The 17,857-nt window shown below is 47.1% G+C and overlaps 3 protein-coding genes across 9 annotated transcripts in view; 1 reads left to right on the top strand and 2 right to left on the bottom strand.

Annotated features, from left to right (window-relative positions):
* Positions 1 to 9,145, bottom strand: part of TRIM54 (tripartite motif containing 54) — a 27,700-nt gene extending 18,555 nt beyond the window's left edge. Inside the window, exons 1-2 of one of the 4 annotated variants that reach the window (XM_054476146.2) lie at positions 6,734 to 7,227; positions 3,977 to 4,048 (exon numbers count right to left, since the gene is read on the bottom strand). In XM_054476146.2, coding sequence (XP_054332121.1) covers positions 3,977 to 4,048; positions 6,734 to 6,901 — 240 coding nt within the window. In that variant the 5' untranslated portion in view covers positions 6,902 to 7,227. Of the gene's footprint in view, positions 1 to 3,896; positions 4,049 to 6,733 lie in introns of those variants that run through there. The other 3 variants (XM_054476147.2, XM_054476148.2, XM_054476149.2) reach the window with 3 other exon arrangements.
* DNAJC5G (DnaJ heat shock protein family (Hsp40) member C5 gamma) overlaps positions 8,372 to 17,857 on the bottom strand; it is a 16,183-nt gene continuing 6,697 nt past the window's right edge. Inside the window, exons 1-6 of one of the 3 annotated variants that reach the window (XM_054476170.1) lie at positions 14,141 to 14,205; positions 12,882 to 13,020; positions 11,708 to 11,921; positions 11,391 to 11,535; positions 9,412 to 9,479; positions 8,372 to 9,216 (exon numbers count right to left, since the gene is read on the bottom strand). In XM_054476170.1, coding sequence (XP_054332145.1) covers positions 9,430 to 9,479; positions 11,391 to 11,535; positions 11,708 to 11,921; positions 12,882 to 12,994 — 522 coding nt within the window. In that variant the 5' untranslated portion in view covers positions 12,995 to 13,020; positions 14,141 to 14,205 and the 3' untranslated portion in view covers positions 8,372 to 9,216; positions 9,412 to 9,429. Of the gene's footprint in view, positions 9,217 to 9,411; positions 9,480 to 11,390; positions 11,536 to 11,707; positions 11,922 to 12,881; positions 13,021 to 13,635; positions 13,907 to 14,140; positions 14,206 to 17,857 lie in introns of those variants that run through there. The other 2 variants (XM_063649443.1, XM_063649442.1) reach the window with 2 other exon arrangements.
* The window catches only part of SLC30A3 (solute carrier family 30 member 3), a 20,764-nt gene continuing 17,244 nt past the window's right edge, over positions 14,338 to 17,857 (top strand). Inside the window, exon 1 of one of the 2 annotated variants that reach the window (XM_054476141.1) lies at positions 14,338 to 14,517. In XM_054476141.1, coding sequence (XP_054332116.1) covers positions 14,511 to 14,517 — 7 coding nt within the window. In that variant the 5' untranslated portion in view covers positions 14,338 to 14,510. The remainder of the gene's footprint in view (positions 14,518 to 17,857) is intronic. The other variant, XM_054476143.1, reaches the window with a different exon arrangement.

Raw genomic sequence — 17,857 nt, forward strand, 5'->3', positions numbered from 1 at the left:
CCTGACCAACATGGAGAAACCCTGTCTCTACTAAAAATACAAAATTAGCCAAGTGTGGTGGCACGTGTCTGTAATCCCAGCGACTTGGGAGGCTGAGGCAGGAGAATTGCTTGAACCCGGGAGGCAGAGGTTGTGGTGAGCTGAGAGCACGCCATTGCACTCCAGCCTGGACAACAAGAGCCCCCTTCCAAGAATTCATTTTTTCCCCTTGAGAGCAATATCACTCCCATTGAGCATACATGCTGTATTCTAATGCCATCAGTTTCCTTCATAACCATATGTATTATACTGCATGCATTTAAAAATATTGTTATTAGAAAGGATCCACAGGTTTCACACACTGACAAATCAGTCCACGGCACACACAAAAAAATTACTCCCTACTCTGATTTAAGTCCCTCAATTTTCTCATCACAAATAAGGATTTTATACTCTAAGGGATACATGACAACTTCTTTAATACATCTTCATAGCTGACAGTCTCTACATTAGGCTAAAGATCTTTCAGCTGACTAATATCCAGTTAGAAAAATCCTATCTTCTGCTTCTGTTTATCTTTCCATTTCAAGACTAAGAGATAACTGATTGGTTCTATTATACACATAAATGTCTTGTTCTTTCCTTAAATCTTACATTTATGCAAGGAAGCCAGCCCCATAAAGTAAAATTTCATGTGCCAATGATGTGATGTGTAGAGGAAATTCCATCACTCTAGGAAACATAACAGAACACCTAGATTTATGTCCTTAGTCTGTTCCTTTGTTTGTGTGACTGTGACCTGTTTCCTGTGTTCTCTTCTGTAAAACGGAGATAACATCCATTCGATCTAACTCAAATGGAATCATGTTTGTGAATGTATTCTGTAAATTATAAGGCACTGCACAAACACAGAGGACTGTTAACAATCCTAATCTAGACCTTAAAAAGAAATGACCACACAGAACCACAGGGTATGAAATGACTGTTCTTTCTCCACTGTGAAGGATAAGATGGAATGGAACAAATAAATGGAATTTAATTCTAGGCTATGTTCAAGGCTGTTGTGTGGAATATATGCCATGAGCTCTCTCTCTTTTAGGCTTTATGGTGCCTTCTATTTCCTTTGTAATGTTGCATAGCATCTAATAGAAATGCCATCTAGAAAGATGCTCTGTAAATGCAGCTGGTCTAGCAAATCCATACTTATGTCAGAATGTTTTCCCTCTTCCCTGGCTATCCAGAGAGGTGCTCATTTGGGATACAGGCTCTGGATGCAATGGGGCTTTTTGGAGGCTATTTCCCTCAACCTGAAGGCCTGGCCAATGATGAATGATGGACCATGCAAGTTCTGTGAGCCAGACACTCAGAATACGCTGGAAAAACCTTGGGAAAACAGTGGGCAGAAGACCAGACATTTGGAGAAAAGCCGAAGAGCCTGAGAAGAATCCAGGTTTTGGTAAAAGGTGAGCTGCAGGTATAAGAGGGACTGTAAACGGAGGGCTAGCTATGGGCGGCAGAAACTAGGGAAGAGCTTGGCCCAAGGGGCTGGTAAACCAAGCCCTACTGCTTGAAGGGAGGAGTGATAAGCAGAAGAGTGGGCCAAATTAGGACACTGGTCACAGAATGGAAAGCCCTCAAAAAATGGAAATCCACAAAAATATTTTTCGACTTTGTGAAACCAAATTGTTAGAATTGCAAGAGATGTTAAAGGTCAGTTTAAGGCCAGGTGCAGTGGCTCACGCCTATAACACCAGAGCTTTTGGAGGCCGAACTGAGAGGATCGCTTGAGGCCAGGAGTTTGAGACCAGCCTGGGCAACATAGTAAGACTTTGTCTCTACAAAAACATTTTTTTTAATTAGCTGGGTGTGGTGGTGCATGCCTGTAATCCTAGCTACTCAAGATGCTGAGGCAGGAGGACTGTTTGAGCCCAGGAGTTCAAGGTTACAGTGGACTATGATTGTGCCACTGCACTCCAGCCTGGGTGACAGAGTGAGACCCTGTCTCTGGGAAAAAAAAAAAAAAAAAATCAGTTTAAAACACCCTTTTCGGTCAGGAACAGTGGCTCATGCCTGCAATCCTGGCACTTTGGGAGGCTGAGGTGGGAGGATCCCTTGAGTCCAGGAGTTGGAGAACAACCTGGGTAACAGAGAGAGACCCTTGTCTCTACAAAAAATTACAAAAAAATTGGCCAGGCATAGTGGTGCACGCCTGTGGTCCCAGCTCCTCAGGAGGCTGAGGTGGGAGGGATGGCTAGAGCCTGAGAAGTCAAGGCTGCAGTGAGCCATTATCACGCCACTGCACTTAACCTGGGCGATAGAATGAGACCCTGTCTCAAAAATAAAGAAAGAAAGAAAACACCCTTTTCATTTATAGTGATGTAAACAGGCTTGAAGTGGTGAAATAGCCTGATATGCACTGTGTGGCAAATTAACAAAGAAACTCGTCAGAGGAGAATCCAGGAGTGCTAAGCCTCAGGCTAGGTTTTCGTTCTCACTAAATCAAGATCTTCCCTACAGAAGTAAGAGCCCTAACCCTGCTACAAATTTAATGCAATTCACAAAATTTTAGTGAACCAATTTTGCATCAGGGAGACCTGCCCAAAGTTGGACTGAAGAAGTCCTGGTGCCTTCAGAATGGGTAGAAGTGGTTGAGGAGGCAGGCTGGGTAGGATCTTCTCTGGCAGGCCTGTACCTGACGACACCTGGTCCTAACAACTAAAGGATAAAGAAATGGAATTTGGGTGGCGCAAAACAAAAGTCATCTCTCTCAGACTGCCCCTTGTTAGAGAAGGAGGCTCCTTTCTTGACAATCCCCCCTCTGCAAGTCCCTCTGTAGACAGACCTCCTCCAGAAAAGCTGTTCCAGAACAACCTTCTTACAAGGCCTTTTGGTCGTCTGTTAAATTACAACAGGTTGCAGGCTCAAAAACAAGTGCCCACAGTGAAGTGGAGGCAGGTATAAAAATAAAGTGAAGGCTTGCTTTAAAGCCGTTTAGGAGTGAATAGAATTTACAAATACAGAAACACATGGGAAGATGTTTGTGTCAAATTCCCACACCAACAGCTTTCCTTTAGTGGAAGTTCTTGGTAGCTGAGTGGGTGCAAGTGTGGGGAAAGAAGGAGGAAGAAATTAGAGGGGGTTAATGTGGTGTCTTGGTGTTTCATTCTGTTTCAATTCAGAGAGAAAGAGTTGTTACAGCTCTAAAAAGAATTATATTAAGATGGCCACTATGTAAAAATGTTTGCGGACATGGGCTTGAATGTAATATGCAAAAATTGCTGGGCTTGGTGGTGTGCACTCCAGAGGCTGAGGCAGGAAGATAACTTGAGCCCAGGAGTTCAAGATCAGCCTGGGTAACATAATATGACACCATCTCAAAAAAAAAAAAAAAAGTGATATGCAAAAATAAAAATAACTGTGTTGGGGAGGTAAGATTATGGATGATTTCCTCCCAACCCCTTAATACTGTTCAACTAACAGTATTTTCTTTTTTGTAGAGATGAGGTCTCACTATGTTGCCCAGGCTGGTCTCGAATTCCTGGGCTCAAGTGATCCTCCTGTCTCAGCCTCCCAAAGTGTTGGGATTACAGGCGTGAGCCACCTCATGTAGCCAGTATTTTTAAATAAATTGTTTTCAAATTTTGCTTCCTGGCTGTCTAGTTAACTTGGTCTTATAAAATTGCAATTCCCAAAAACTCTTGTTTGTTGTCCATCACAGCAGTTTTTAGGACAACAAAACACGGGAAACCATCTAAATGTTTTAGAGGACAGATTATTTAAATAGACTGTGGTCCAGTCATAACAATGAAAACTACACAGCTATTTAAAAACGAAAACATAAATCTGAATGGTGGATATGGAACAATCACCCACAGCGAGTAAGTGAACAAAGGCAGGTGGGGGGCGATGGGTCTCACCTGAGAACACATATACGTGCAAACGTGCTGATTTGTGGAAATTTTCTGGAAGTATTCCCAAGAAAGTTGGTAATAGTTACTTCCGTCTGGTGAAGACAGCTGAGGGTCTGAGGTGAATAGCAGATTTGCTCTTCATGATATGAACTCCTATACTGCTTGAAAACAGTATGTTTACATGTTACAAATTCTAAATTATATACTGGTATCACTTTGATAACCGTTAACTTTCTAGGCAACGCTCTAAGGGTATTCTTCCTAAGTGGTTTGAAGATAGAGGAAAAGTCCTATTTTTTCCAAAAGTCCTATTCTTGCCCCATACTTAGAAAACAGACAATCTGATTATGCCTACAGTTGTCAAAATGTGGAGGCAATGTGCGAAAAAACTAAATATGCTCATCTTTCAGAGGGAGATCTACTGAGATATATTGAGATATACAGATATAAGTGCAGCTGAAGAACTGGGTCAGCCTCCCACCAGGCCCTCCCAAATAAGCAGCAAGGGATGAGCTGTTCACTCTTCCTCCTTGGAGGGCCCAGGGGTGCTTTCCACCTCAAAAGATACACCACTCCAGATCCACAGAGCCATCCCAAAGCCCTGGGTATCATGTTATCTCCAAATATTCTGTACAGGGTTTGCCCCAAGCCATTCCAAGGTCTCTCTGAGCCCAGATCAGTATTCTAGAGCTTTCTGGAACTGAAACAGTATGCTTGGATAGAGAGAGTTGACTTAAATAAGCAGGTCACTTAAACATATTCTAGCCTCTATGTATGGGGCCTATTCCTCTGCCAGATGACAGAGGGACCCAGGAATGCACTTGGACATTCTGACCACTTTTCTACAGGACACGTCACCTGAGCTTTCAAAACTTCTCTTTGCTTTCACACATTTCAAGTTCCAGTGAGAGGATGTTTCACTGTAAGTTCATGAGAAAGGATGGCAAAATCTTTCCGCCATTCCCTCCTAGGCATCTCAGCCTGAAGGATGTTCAGAGTTACTTAGACCAAGGAAAAACCAAGATGGTGGGCAAAGCATTGCCTCTCATGTAGGACTTCACGCCCAGGATGAGGAGGCATAGCATTTGGTCTAGGCCCCCCGAGAGGGAAAATCTACTGGCTCTGAGATACTCTGGAGCTGAGTAATGGCAGGTTTGGACACATAAAAAATAGGAGAGGGAATGGGCCTCAATGGGAAGATGGCAGGAGAGACCACAGAGTACTGGTCTTCAGTGAAGGTGGCACAGAGCAGACACACAAGGGGTGGGTCACAGGGTATATCGTGGGATGGCCTGACCTAGCCAGCCCATTCCTTTCCCAAACAAGCTGCCCCAAGGAACTTAAAAAAGAAGTATTTTCTTGGTTAGGTTAAAAATCACTTGTGTTTAACACATTTCCTCATCATTTCTGACACAGATGAAGAATACTTGTTTGGGATGTTCCATGTCACTGACACACATACTAAACCAGCCAGCTCTGGTCTATTCAGGGTTTGTTTTTGTTTTTGTTTTTTTGAGACGGAGTCTTGCTCTGTCGCCCAGGTCAGAGTGCAGTGGCATGATCTCGACTCAAGGCAACCTCCACCTCCCGGGTTCGAGTGATTCTCCTGCCTCAGCCTCCTGAGAAGCTGGGACTACAGGCGCCTGCAACCACGCCTGGCTAATTTTTGTATTTTTGGTCCAGATGGGGTTGTACCATATTGGCCAGGCTGGTCTTGAACTCCTGACCTCATGATCCGCTGGCCTCGGCCTCCCAAAGTGTTGGGATTACAGGCGTGAGCCACTGTGCCCGGCCATATTCAGGGCTTTTACTTAATCGGTAAGAGAGTGTGTGTGTGTGTGTGTGTGTGTGTGTGTGTGTGTGTGTGTGTGTGTGTGTGTGTGTGTGGGCTTTTACTTAATCGGTAAGTGTGTGTGTGTGTGTGTGTGTGTGTGTGTGTGTGTGTGTGTGTGTGTGTGTGTGTGTGTGTGTGTGTGTCTTTGCCCCTCACTCTCCCTGACCTCTGTTCCATTTCATAGCCTACTAGAACCTCCCCAGTAGCACAGGAAAAGAAAAAAAAAAAGCCCACTTATAGTCCATTCTGATATATGCTGCTTTTATTTCTAAACCAGTGGCTATAATGGTATCTGTGAATTTGATTAGCTCTGCTTGGCCCATGACCACAAATAAACCAAAACTGGCTAGACTTCTGAGAAGTAAATTTCTTTGCTTTCTCTCTGCTTGTCAAGTGACCTCAATAGCTTTTAACCAGTAGGCCTCTTTACTGAACAATCTGGAGGGTAACAGGTATGAACTCAAGTTGGGGAGAGTTTCCAGTCTCCTGCCCACTATGTCTAACTCTGTCACCCACAATGGATGCCTTGAACTTTCCTTAAATACAAATAGTTTTACTGCCATTATGGAGCTTTCTCACAGGATTGGGTTTTGTTTGTTTGTTTTTTAATGTTTCATTATCTCATTAATCTTTTCTCCATATTTTTCACAATGCTCTCAAAGTCTGAAACTCCAAATTGGAATGCAGAGTCTGGCACAGGTTCTTATAAAGCCCAGTGTAGGATCCCCTCCCTCCCAGTTTCCACAGGGTCTCCTTTCCTTGGTAGATCCCAGCACTCCAGCTGCCGTCTATGCACAGGCTGTACCTGCCAGCCTGCAGGGCAGCTGCTGACTCATGCTTGCTCTGGGATTTGCTTGGACCCCAGCCCTTCTGCTCTCCAGCCACAACAGCCACCACCCACCTCAGAGAGCACTCTATCCACCACCTTCTGGGGTCTCAGCTCTGACCTGATCAGTCCCCCACAGGTCTGCATTACTTTACCTGGCCCTGCCCCGTCCCTGGCGCCCACCTGGAAGACGTCGTTGGCACACTTGCGGCACAGGTTGTGTTGGCAGGGCAGGATCACCACTGGTTTGGAGAACATCTCCAGGCAGATGGGGCAGATGAGCTGCTTCTCCAGGTTGTCCATGCTGTGTGCATCCCCTAGCAGCGGCTTGAAACCCACTGTGAAGTTCATCCCCTCGGTGGTCGTGCCTGCCCTAGCCTGGGCCCTGCTCCTGGCTTCACTCACTGCCTGTAGACCCTTCCTCGCTTAGATGGCCTGTGGATTACCTTCTGTGGCTCACTCTTGAAATAGCTCTGCTATCTCTCCTGTCCCTTTAACAACCTGTCTTGTCCCAGATAGCAGTCTTCGGACACTTCTCTGTCTCTACTTTCTGCTCTGCACCCTCGCCAGGCTCACGTAGTTTTAGCTATCCCTCTCTCCCTGTAAAATTCTCCTTTTGTTTCCCAAATGACTCTCTCTTGTTCACTCTGTGGGTAGCACCGTTTGTCCCTTACTCCCCAGAGAGGAGATTAATTTTACTGTGGAGGTGGGGAGACAAGGGGCATCTGCATGACATTCCGATTCCCAATTTAGCTCATGTAAGGCGAGCCACAGCTGTCACGGAGCGAGTGACCCTGACTCACTCAGGAATGGGTGACTCCCTTGAGCAAGGGCAGGGGTGAGCGCCACTGCTTACCGTGAAAGGTGGGCCAGCAAAGGTGCTGCCCTCTCACTCTGAAGGCTCCTCTCAGCCCGGGAGCCCTGCTCTGGCTTGGGCCCTTCTTCCAGGACAGTGACACAGAATCTAAATCTGCCTGTGTGAGAGGCACCCATACATAGCTCAGGGTGGGAGGAAAGATCTTGCCAGACTTAGAGTCAGTAGCAGTTGCCTCCTCCACAGGCTCAGCCAGTGACCCTGGTCCTCCTCCTCAAGACTGTGATTCAGAACAGCAGCTTCAGAGACTACATCAAGCCTCTTGTCCAACACCTCTGGCTCATTTTTGTTCTTGCCTGGCCTTTTCTTATATCACCCTAGGAAAAGAAGCTCAAGAGGCTAGAAATGACTGTTGTGCCAAGGCCTGGACCTACCTATGAGCATGCCCCCGAGGAAATGTGGGATTCTGGTCTGTGAACACATCCCTGGAGCCACTCCAAGGACTCAAATTTGTTAGGAAATTGGGAGAAGGTGAGCTGGGCAGAAAGGACCCGAATGCCAGGGACCTATTTTGGGCACCCAGGGAATCAATCTCTAGGGAAATTTTAGAGCACTGACAAAGTCATAATCATAAGGCTCCGGGAAGCCTCTGCCCCAGCTCCACAGTTGTCCAGGACTCCTACTCTCCAAGCCAGGCTTGCCCCACTTGTGAGCACTGGTCTTCTTTTTCTCCTACAGGTCTTTTTCTCCACTTGATCTTAGCCAAAAGGCCAAGAAGCAATTTCCTTAGGCCTTTTTTCTCTACCCCAGACACAATTTGTCTTTTTTGGGCGTAACATATGCCTTGGGATTGGACGAAAGCTCTTTTACTTACTGACATTCTTTAGCCCTTCTCCTAGTCCAGGGAGAGAAGTCTGAGGAATTAGTAGGCTGTGACCTTGAGTGGGTGGGAAATACACGGTGTGAAGAGGATACGAAACAGCAGCACAAAGAGGCAAGAGTGGGAAAAGAGTCCAGAAAGTACAATCTTTTCCAGATCACATATTTCATGCCCCTATTTTTAAGAACAAATTATATGTCAATTGGCCTGCATAAGATGTGAAAAGGATGGAGGCAAGCTGGCACTGATGTTTGAACTTCAGTTAACCTACAGGACCAAGGCTAATGCATGCTGTGCTGGTAGCTGAAGTCCAAGGATAATCTAAAGATGGAATGACTACCCCTAAGCCTCAAATGCACTCGCAGTTTTCCTGAGTTGACTCATAGTGGCATGGAATGAGGCTGGCAATGCCAACGGCCATGGGCACCAGAAGGTGAGACCAGCTCCATATAGGCATTATTGGCTTAGGAATGAGGCTGATGCTAGGGGTTCTTGGTACACAGAGTTGCAACAAGGGAGAATTAACGGGTGCAGCAGTTCCAGGGACAGGATCCACCCTGCTCAGTTATCAGGCTCTTGGTGGTGATATCGCAAGGGGCTCAGGGACCCTACCAGCTGGCATTGGTTCCAATAACAAGGCAGACACAGGAAAAAGACTCTTCAGGAAAAATCTGCCACCACTGCCTGAGACCTCATAAGGGAAGGGAGGGGAGGGCTGCTTTCTGACGGAGTAAAATTGGGACTGCGACTAAAAAGAAGAGTAGCTGGGCAACCCCATACAGAGTTGTGGTACCAAGGGCAGAGGTGATGTCCTTACTGGGATCAATGTCATCAGTGCTTCTGAAGAGATTCTTGAGATTCTTATAAGAAAAGGGGTCAAATCAGGGTCAATGTCAGGACAGGGCTACTTGCTCCTCTCTTCAATGTGTCCAGGGGACTGGGCAGCAGAAGGCACCCTAACTGGGTCAGCACCTAGTGGCGGAAGAAGGTGGCACTTTATTAATCAGAAGGAATAATTACCTAGAACTTAAAGCAAACCCCTACATGTAAGGATATAAACACAGTCTATACTATAAAGATGTAAACTTTCTACACTAATGACTCATCTGACATTAGCTTACATGCTTTTCTTATCTGATAACTATTGCTGCCTTTCGGTTTACATACCTCATCCTTCTTCATCTCTTAAAAATCATCTTCGCTATTTTCCTTGCTTCTAAAATCACGTTTGGCTCCTATGATGGAATTATATATATGTTTACATATACAAACGTTTAGTAACTTTTTGTAGCGTACTGATGAGAAAACCATTACCTTGCAGTTACTCATTAGCATCACCAGGTGGCGCTGGTGTGAAGTTCAATCAGCTTATAAAAGTTTATTTGGGGTGGGAATGATCTCAGACTTTCCTTTTCTTTTTTCTTTTCTTTTCTTCCTCTTCCTCTTCCCCTCCTCCACCTCCTCCTCCTCTTCTTGTTCTTCTACCTCCACCCTTTCCCCTTCCCCTCCCCCTCCTCCTCCTTTCCTTCTTCTTCTTCTTTTTTGATACAAGGTCTCACTCTGTCACCCAGGCTGGAGTGCACTGGCATGATCACAGCTCACTGTAACCTCAACCTCCCAGACTCAAGTGATCCTCCCACCTCAGCCTCCCCTGTAGCTGAGACTACAGGTGTGCACCACCATGCCCAGCTGACTTTTGTTTTTTTTTGTTTGTTTGTTTGTTTGTTTGTTTGGTAGATACTGGGTTTCATGATGTTGCTGAGGCTGGTCTCAAACTCCTGAGCTCAAGTGATCTGCCCACCTTGGCTTCCCAAAGTGCTGGGATTACAGGCACAAGCCACTGCAACTGGCCCTTTCCTTTGAGTAGATGGAAAAAATTGCATCCCGCCAGGCACAGTGGCTCACGCCTATAATCCCAGCACTTTGGGAGGCCAAGGCAGGTGGATCACTTGAGGTCAGGAGTTGGAGACCAGACTGGCCAACATGGCGAAACCCTGACTCTACTAAAAATAAAAAATTAGCCAGCTAATTTTTTTAGTAATCTCAGCTACTCAGGAGGCTGAGGGAGTAGAATTGCTTGAACCCGGGAGGCAGAGGTTGCAATGAGCTGAGATCGCGCCACTGCACTCCAGCCTGGGTGACAGACTGAGACTACGTCTCAACACCACCACCACCAACAACAACAAAACAATAACAACAAAAATTGCATCCTCAAATCTGTCTTCACCTACTGTCCTCTCTAGACATACTCTCCCACCCCATTCCTTAGCTTAACAGGAGCTGACACTACCACCTTCAAACTGTCAGTTTGTTGTGTGGTGCATAGAAACATATCGATCTTTTTTTTTTTTTCTTCACTTTGTCCCAGTGCCAGACTTGAAGACTTGAAATTGCCATATTTAGGGATTAACCTGCCATTTTTACAGGTCTTTCTCACCCCCAACCATTTCTTTCTTTCTTTTTTTTTTTGAGATGGAGTCTCACTCTGTTGCCCAGGCTGGAGTGCAGTGGCATGATCTTGGCTCACTGCAACTTCCGTCTCCCGGGTTCAAGCAATTCTCCTGCCTCAGCCTCCTAAGTAGCTGGGGTTACAGGTGCCCGCCACCACACCTGGATAATTTTTGTATTTTTAGTAGAGACACGGTTTCACCATGTTGGTCAGGCTGGTCTCGAACTCCTGACCTCGTGATCCGCCCGCCTCGGCCTCCCAAAGTGCTGGGATTACAGGTTTGAACCACCGTGCCCAGCCTCTTTCTTTTCTTTCCTTTTTTCTTTCTTTTTTTTTTTTTTTTTTGAGATGGAGTCTTGCTCTGCCTCCCAGGCTGGAGTGCAGTGGCACGATCTCAGCTCACTGCAACCTCTGTCTCCCGGGTTCAAGCGATTCTCCTGCCTCAGACTCCCAAGTAGCTGGGACTACAGGTGGGTGCCACCATGCCTAGCTAATTTTTGTATTTTTAGTAGAGACAGGGTTTTACCATGTTGGCCAGGCTTGTCTCAAACTCCTGACCTCAGGTGATCCACCCGCCTCACCCTCCCAAAGTGCTGGGATTACAGGCATGAGCCATCGTGCCCGACCCCAATCATTTCTTTCATTCCCAAGAATGAAAGACATTTCTTACCTCACAGTCCCTGCTTGCAGTTCTCACCTGAACTTGGAGGCTGACTCTGGACATTCTGCTGATATTTTCTCCCACTATCCTGCTCAGGTGGTGGTTTCAGTGCTCCACAGCAAAAACAGCAGCAACAACAGAAACAGCAACAAGTGAGCAGAGTACACAGGATGACAAGTGTCTAAAAGGTAGGCGAGAATGGCCTCAGTCCAGCAGTTTTCTATATGACTGCTCAAGCTTCCCTCCCTCAATCCTCCTGGCACCCAGAAAATGAGACAACAGAAGCATTTGTCATAAGGAAAGGAAGGTCACCCTTCTTTCCTTATTCTTAAGGGACCTGGAGAATTGTGTACCTTGAACCAACAACTATTCAGAATAAAATAGTATCTGACGCCTTCTTCACCAAAGTGATCATACAGATATATTCCCAATGAGCCATGCTGGTCGTAAATTTTCCGCTTCTTAGAGTCGCTCAGTATGGCATGAGCTGTGTTGATCTCTTTGAATATTTCTGCTGCTTGAGCATTCCCTGGATTCTTGTCAGGATGATACTGCAAGGCCAGTTTCCTACCCAGGCGATACCCAAAAGGAGGGTAGGGAAGCAATGGGGAATGGCTGGGGAAGGAGGCTTAGGATGAATGACATGGATTAGTCTCTAGAGAGTGCAGAAGGAATGCATGAGATGTGGTACAAAGGATGGAGGCAAGCATCCAAGGTCTAAACTCCTTCCCATACTATAATGAAGAGGGTGATGGCGCCATTTGGCCCCAAAGTGAGGGCTTGTTGGGACTTAAAAATGGGTCACAGGGCCGGGAGCACTGGCTCACACCTGTAATCCCAGCGCTTTGGGAGGCCGAGGTGGGCTGATCATGAGGTCAGGAGTTTGAGACCAGCCTGGCCAACATGGTGAAACCCTGTCTCTACCAAAAATACAAAAGATTAGCTGGGCATAGTGGCAGGCACCCGTAATCCCAGCTACTCAGGAGGCTGAGGCAGGAGAATCACTTGAACCCGGAAGGCGGAGGTTGCAGTGAGCCGAGACTGCACCACTGCACTACAGCTTGGGCAACAGAGCGAGACTCTGTCTCAAAAGAAACAAACAAACAAACAAACGGGTCATAGGCCAGGCACAGTGGTTCACACCTGTAATCCCAGCACTTTGGGAGGCCGAGGCGGGTAGATCACCTGAGGTCAGGAGATTGAGACCAGCCTGGCCAACGTGGCGAAACCCTGTCTCTACTAAAAATACAAAAATTAGCCAGGCGTGGTGGTGCACGCCTGTAGTCCCAGCTTCTCAGGAGGCTGAGGTGAGAGAATTGCTTGAACCTGGGAGGCGGAGGTTGCAGTAAGCCAAGATCGTGCCACCGCACTCTCAACAGTCTCTGTCTCTGCTCTGTGACAGGGTGAGACTTCCTCTCAAAAAAAAAAAAAAAAAAGAAGAAGAAGAGTCAGATAGCAAAAGAGATACAGAAAGAAAAAGGTTTAAGGGGGAAATTCCAAGGATCAATAAAGGGCTGAGGTCTGAACCTGTAGGATTTTTTGATGTCTTCAGGTGAGGCGCCCTTCTTAAGCTCCAGCACTGCATAGAGGCTCGTCCCACTTTTGGACAGCCGGTGGGCTGCTTCCTTCCCAGTAGACATGATCTGAGCCAGAGGAGAAGCAGCATCTGTGAGAACTTCTACAAGTAAGGGTACCGAGAAGTGCACTTCCAATGACAGGAAACTCACTACCTTCAGGGATTAGGCAGGTAAACGATGACAGAAGGACAAGGATAAGATAACAGTGAGTGGGATTTGTGGCTAGCAGGAGAATTCAGGTGATCAGTAAAATTCCAATTTTAAGGAGGAAACATCTTCCCCTCACATTTCCCAGCATCCTCCAGCTACACAGACCTCCAGACATCCCACATCCTAGAGGTGCTGTAAGCAAGGAGAGGTCTAAGCCAGGAAAAGAGCCTGATTTTGTCTAGAGCGCCTATTACCTGGAGTAAACACCTCCGGGTCTGTCCAAGCTCACTGCTGGGTTTGAAAGACCAGGACGGCCCCAGCCTGAACGGCCAGGATCAGGAATCAGAAAGATCCACAACTTTTTTTTTTTTTGACGGAGTTTTTGCTCTTGTTGCCCAGGCTGAAGTGTAATGGCGCGATCTCGGCTCACTGCAACCTCCGCCTCCTGGGTTCAAGCGATTCTCCTGCCTCAGCCTCCCGAGTAGCTGGGATTACATGCACCCGCCACCACGCCCGGCTAATTTTCTGTGTTTTTAGTAAAAAGAGAGTTTCACCATGTTCGTCAGGCTGTTCTTGAACTCCTGACCTCAGGTGATCCACCCACCTCGGCCTCCCAAAGTGCTGAGATTACAGGCGTGAGCCATTGTGCCTCGCCGATCCACAACTATTAAGAGAGAAACACTTCAGACCAAACCGTGTGCGGCCTAACAGAAGTCAAGTGTCCTAGAGCCTGGCGGGGGCGGGAGTGGGGAGTGCTTGCAGCTAGGCCCGGACTTGCTTCTTCCCTCCAGTCTCCTGCTCTCAAACCACCCCACTTCTGTCCCTCAGAGGTGGGACAGTGGGGAGAGGAGGAAGAGGACTCAGAGGCTGGAGAAGGAAGAGAAAAGGCGTTGCTGTGGGAAAGACCTGGCAAGGAACTGGCAGCAGAACCCCAGAGAGCAGGGTAGAGGCCTGCGGCCCAGGAGAACCAAGCAAGGCAAGGAGCTCAAAGGGAGAGCTCTGAGTGTGCAGGGCACCTCTGGCCCTGTGCCGACTCCTCACCTGGGTCTGGCCCTTTACCTGGGAGTCGTTCTCTTAAGCCAGGCGGGTGCCCTTCATCCTTTTGGGTGTGAAACTTCACACCGGCCGGGTCCAGCAGCTGACTGCGCTTGCGCGCAGCGTGGACGCTGCGGGTCTGGGCAGGTCGTTTTTTGGCGCCCCCGGAAGCACTATGTGGGGAGGCCACATTGGCCCTGGGACTTATTTCGCGCGCAGGGAAGTGAGAGCGGAGGGCTTAGCAGGCCTGCGGCCCAGGGCAGCGTAGGAGCGTTGCTGCCAGGCCTTGGGGCAGGGATTCCCGCCGAGCCCCTCTTCTCCAGCAGAAGGGCACCAGCCATCTTGATGGCCCAACTCACTCCAGGAAACACAATGGGTTTGCTGACCGTGGCGGATGAGAGGTATGGCTGCTGCATGCCCTTCTTAAGAGGTGTGTTACCTTCCCAGCTGTCTTCAGGACTTAGGGCTCTCTGCTTGGTCCCTCCTTCTCTTCCACCCGGAAACACCTCCACAACCTGGAAGACCCAACTCATATGCCCCTGTTCCTGACACTCCATCATTCACTCTCCCAGTTGTTCCCACTTCGTCTGTCAAAGCATTTCTCCTAGTATATCGTAATGATGAGTTTGCATATCTCATTAAAATGATGTATTGAGCCTTTTCCAAAAGTCACTACCGTGCTTCAAAAACGTCATTTAAATATGATGCCATCATGAGCATGTCCCATAATGTAACCCAACTTGGCTGTTTCAGTTGTTTCTATTTGACAATATAATAACCCTATGAGGAAAATTCAACAGAAATGCTTGAACAAATCTCTAATTTTTTTTCCTAAGGATACATTCTTAGAAGTCGAATTATTGGGTCGAAATGATTTTTTCTTTTTTCTTTTTTTTTTTACGCTCTTGATCTCTATTGCTAACTTTCTTCCGGAAAGGTAGCAGAAGGAGGATTTGTATCCCCACCTGCAGGCGTGGGAGCATGCCTCTACCTGGCCTCCCTTCCTGTGAGTTTCTACAGGAGGTAGTGTTTGCATCACTTATAATTTACTACTTTGTAGTGCTGGTTTTCTTTACAAGAGCACTCAATGGCTCCTGTAACATGTAGTAGAAAAAGCTTTATTACTTGGAAAATGCTTATCTGTTAACCCTTTTGTAGCTTTTATCACTCTCTTCCTTTTATTACAGTTATTTGTGCACATTTTCCTCCCCTTGTAGGTGTTGTTGTTGTTGTTTTGTTTTGTTTTGAGATGGAGTCTCACTCTGTCACACAGGCTGGAGTGCAGTGGCACAATGTCTGCTCACTGGAACCTCTGCCTTCCGGGTTCAAGTGATTCTCCTGCTTCAGCCTTCTAAGTAGCTGGGATTACAGGCACCTGCCACCATGCCTGGCTAATTTTTTTGTATTTTTAGTAGAGACGGGGTTTCACCATGTTGGCCAGGCTGGTTTCGAACTCCTGACCTCAGTGATCTGCCCGCCTCAGCCTCCAAAAGTGCTGGAATTACAGGCATGAGCCTGTATTTACAGGCATGAGGCTGTATTTACAGGCATGAGGCTGGCATGTGCCAGCCCCCTTGAAGGCGTGAGCCATTGTGCCAGCCTCCTTGAAGGTCACTCACCTAAAAAGAAGCTGAAGCTGATAATTTTTTTTTGGTGGTTTGTCTCATGCCAAATTTCTTTAACCCCCAAACTTTCATGACTCATGGGAGGACAGAACTAGCAGAACAAACCAGCTCATTTCTTCCCCAGCACTGGGTAGAGAGAGCAGAAGGCATTAGAGGTGCACTTGTAAATCAGTATTCCACCTCAAGAACCATCTAAGCAAACGAACTAAGGAGTCCATCTGCAGCAGACACGATGACTGCTGAATTAATGAATTTATTTCTGTAGGCCTGTGATCAGTGCAGGGAGAGGGGATGAAGACCTTTGCATCACCCACCCAGTCCATAGTCTCTGGGTCAGATGAGTTTAGAGGTCACTCACTTAAAAAGAAGCTGAAGCTGATAATTTTTTTTGGTGGTTTGTCTCCTGCCAAATTTCTTTAACCCCCAAGCTTTCATGACTATCATGGGAGGACAGAACTAGCAGAACAAACCAGCTCATTTCTTCCCCAGCACTGGGTAGAGAGAGCAGAAGGCATTAGAGGTGCACTTGTAACGAATTCCTTGCCTCAGTCTGTAAGACCCAGCGTGGTCCTGCCCCTCCCTCTCCAATCTTTTCTGGAACCACTGTCTGCTTGCTCTGGGCTTTGCTCCACCGCTTTCCTCTTTCCTGTTAGTTATTTGAAAAAATCGTGTTCCCTCCCATTTCAAGAGCCTTTGACCATGTTGTTCCCCTCTGCCTGGAGGGCTTGACCTCTCATCCTTCAGGGATCTCAGCTTCAGGCCTCCTCAGAGAGGTCTTCTAAACTGGGTTCTACTCTCTCCTCACCTCATAATAGCCTGCAAACACACACACACACACACACACACACTCTATATGTATCTATATCTATCTATCTATCTATATATATATATTTTTTTGAGACAAGGTCTTAGTCTGGAGTGCAGTGACACAATCACAGCTCAGCAGCCGCAACTTCCTGGGCTCAAGCCATCCTCCCACCTCAGCCTCCCAAGTAGCTGGGACTAAAGGCATGCACCACCATGCCCAGCTAATTTTCATATTTTTGGTAGAGGCAGGGTTTCATCATGTTGCCCAGGCTGATCTTGAACTCCTGAGCTCAAGTGATCTGCCCACCTCAGCCTCCGAAAGTGCAGGGGTTACAGGCGTGAGCCACCACACCCAGCTGGTGAACATGTGTTTATTTGCATATTGATTTAAAAGCTGCTGTTGGCCAGGCGCAGTGGCTCATGCCTGTAATCTCAGCACTTTGGGAAGCCGAGGCGGGTCGATCATGAGGTCAGGAGTTCGAGACCAGTCTGGCCAACATGATGAAACCCTGTCTCTACTAAAAATAAAAAAATTAGCCGGGTGTGGTGGTGCGTGCCTGTAATCCCAGCTACTCAGGAAGCTGAGGCAGAAGAATCACTTGAACCTGGGAGGTGGAGGTTGCAGTGAGCCGAGATCGTGCCATTACACTCCAGCCTGGGCAATAGAATGAGACTGCATCTCAAAAAAAAAAAAAAAAAAAGCTGCCTTCCCCAGGTGACAGCTCCACGAGGGCAGGGACCTTGTTTGTTTGTTGACCATTGTATCCCCAGCACCTAGAGCCATGCCTGGCTCACGTGAGTGAATGAATGATTTCTTGAATGAGCTATAGCTGAGGGCCCTCTGCTGATCCAATGTAACCTGGAGGTTGGGCTCAGAATTCCCCGGGACAGAAGCACTTAGCTAGGGAATTGGACAAGACAACAGGGCCCATCTTCCCTCATATGGTCCTAGACAAGAAGAAACCATGATACAGAAAGAAGGTGAGAGGGGAGATAGTAACGTGATCCTGAACTCCCTGTTTCTTATTTGTCTTAGTATTCCCTCCAGTTCCTAACACACTTCCTGTGTTCAGTAAATGTTGGTTGGTTGAATGAACAAGCAAAAGTGTGAGGCTTTTCCGAGACACTCCTACCTAATTGTCTCTTTGGATCTTCACAACAACCTGAGAGGCGATTGCATCCCTGCTTCATAGAAGTGAGCCCTGAGAAAGAAGGCAAATTCGGTTCTGAGAAGAGTTAGTAAACACCTTTCGCATCTTGACAGAGGCTGCAGAATGTTTTCACTTCTTATCATGGCCCTCTGACATTC

The sequence above is a fragment of the Pongo pygmaeus genome, chromosome 12 (genome assembly GCF_028885625.2).
Source record: "Pongo pygmaeus isolate AG05252 chromosome 12, NHGRI_mPonPyg2-v2.0_pri, whole genome shotgun sequence".
Classification (NCBI taxonomy): domain Eukaryota; kingdom Metazoa; phylum Chordata; class Mammalia; order Primates; family Hominidae; genus Pongo; species Pongo pygmaeus.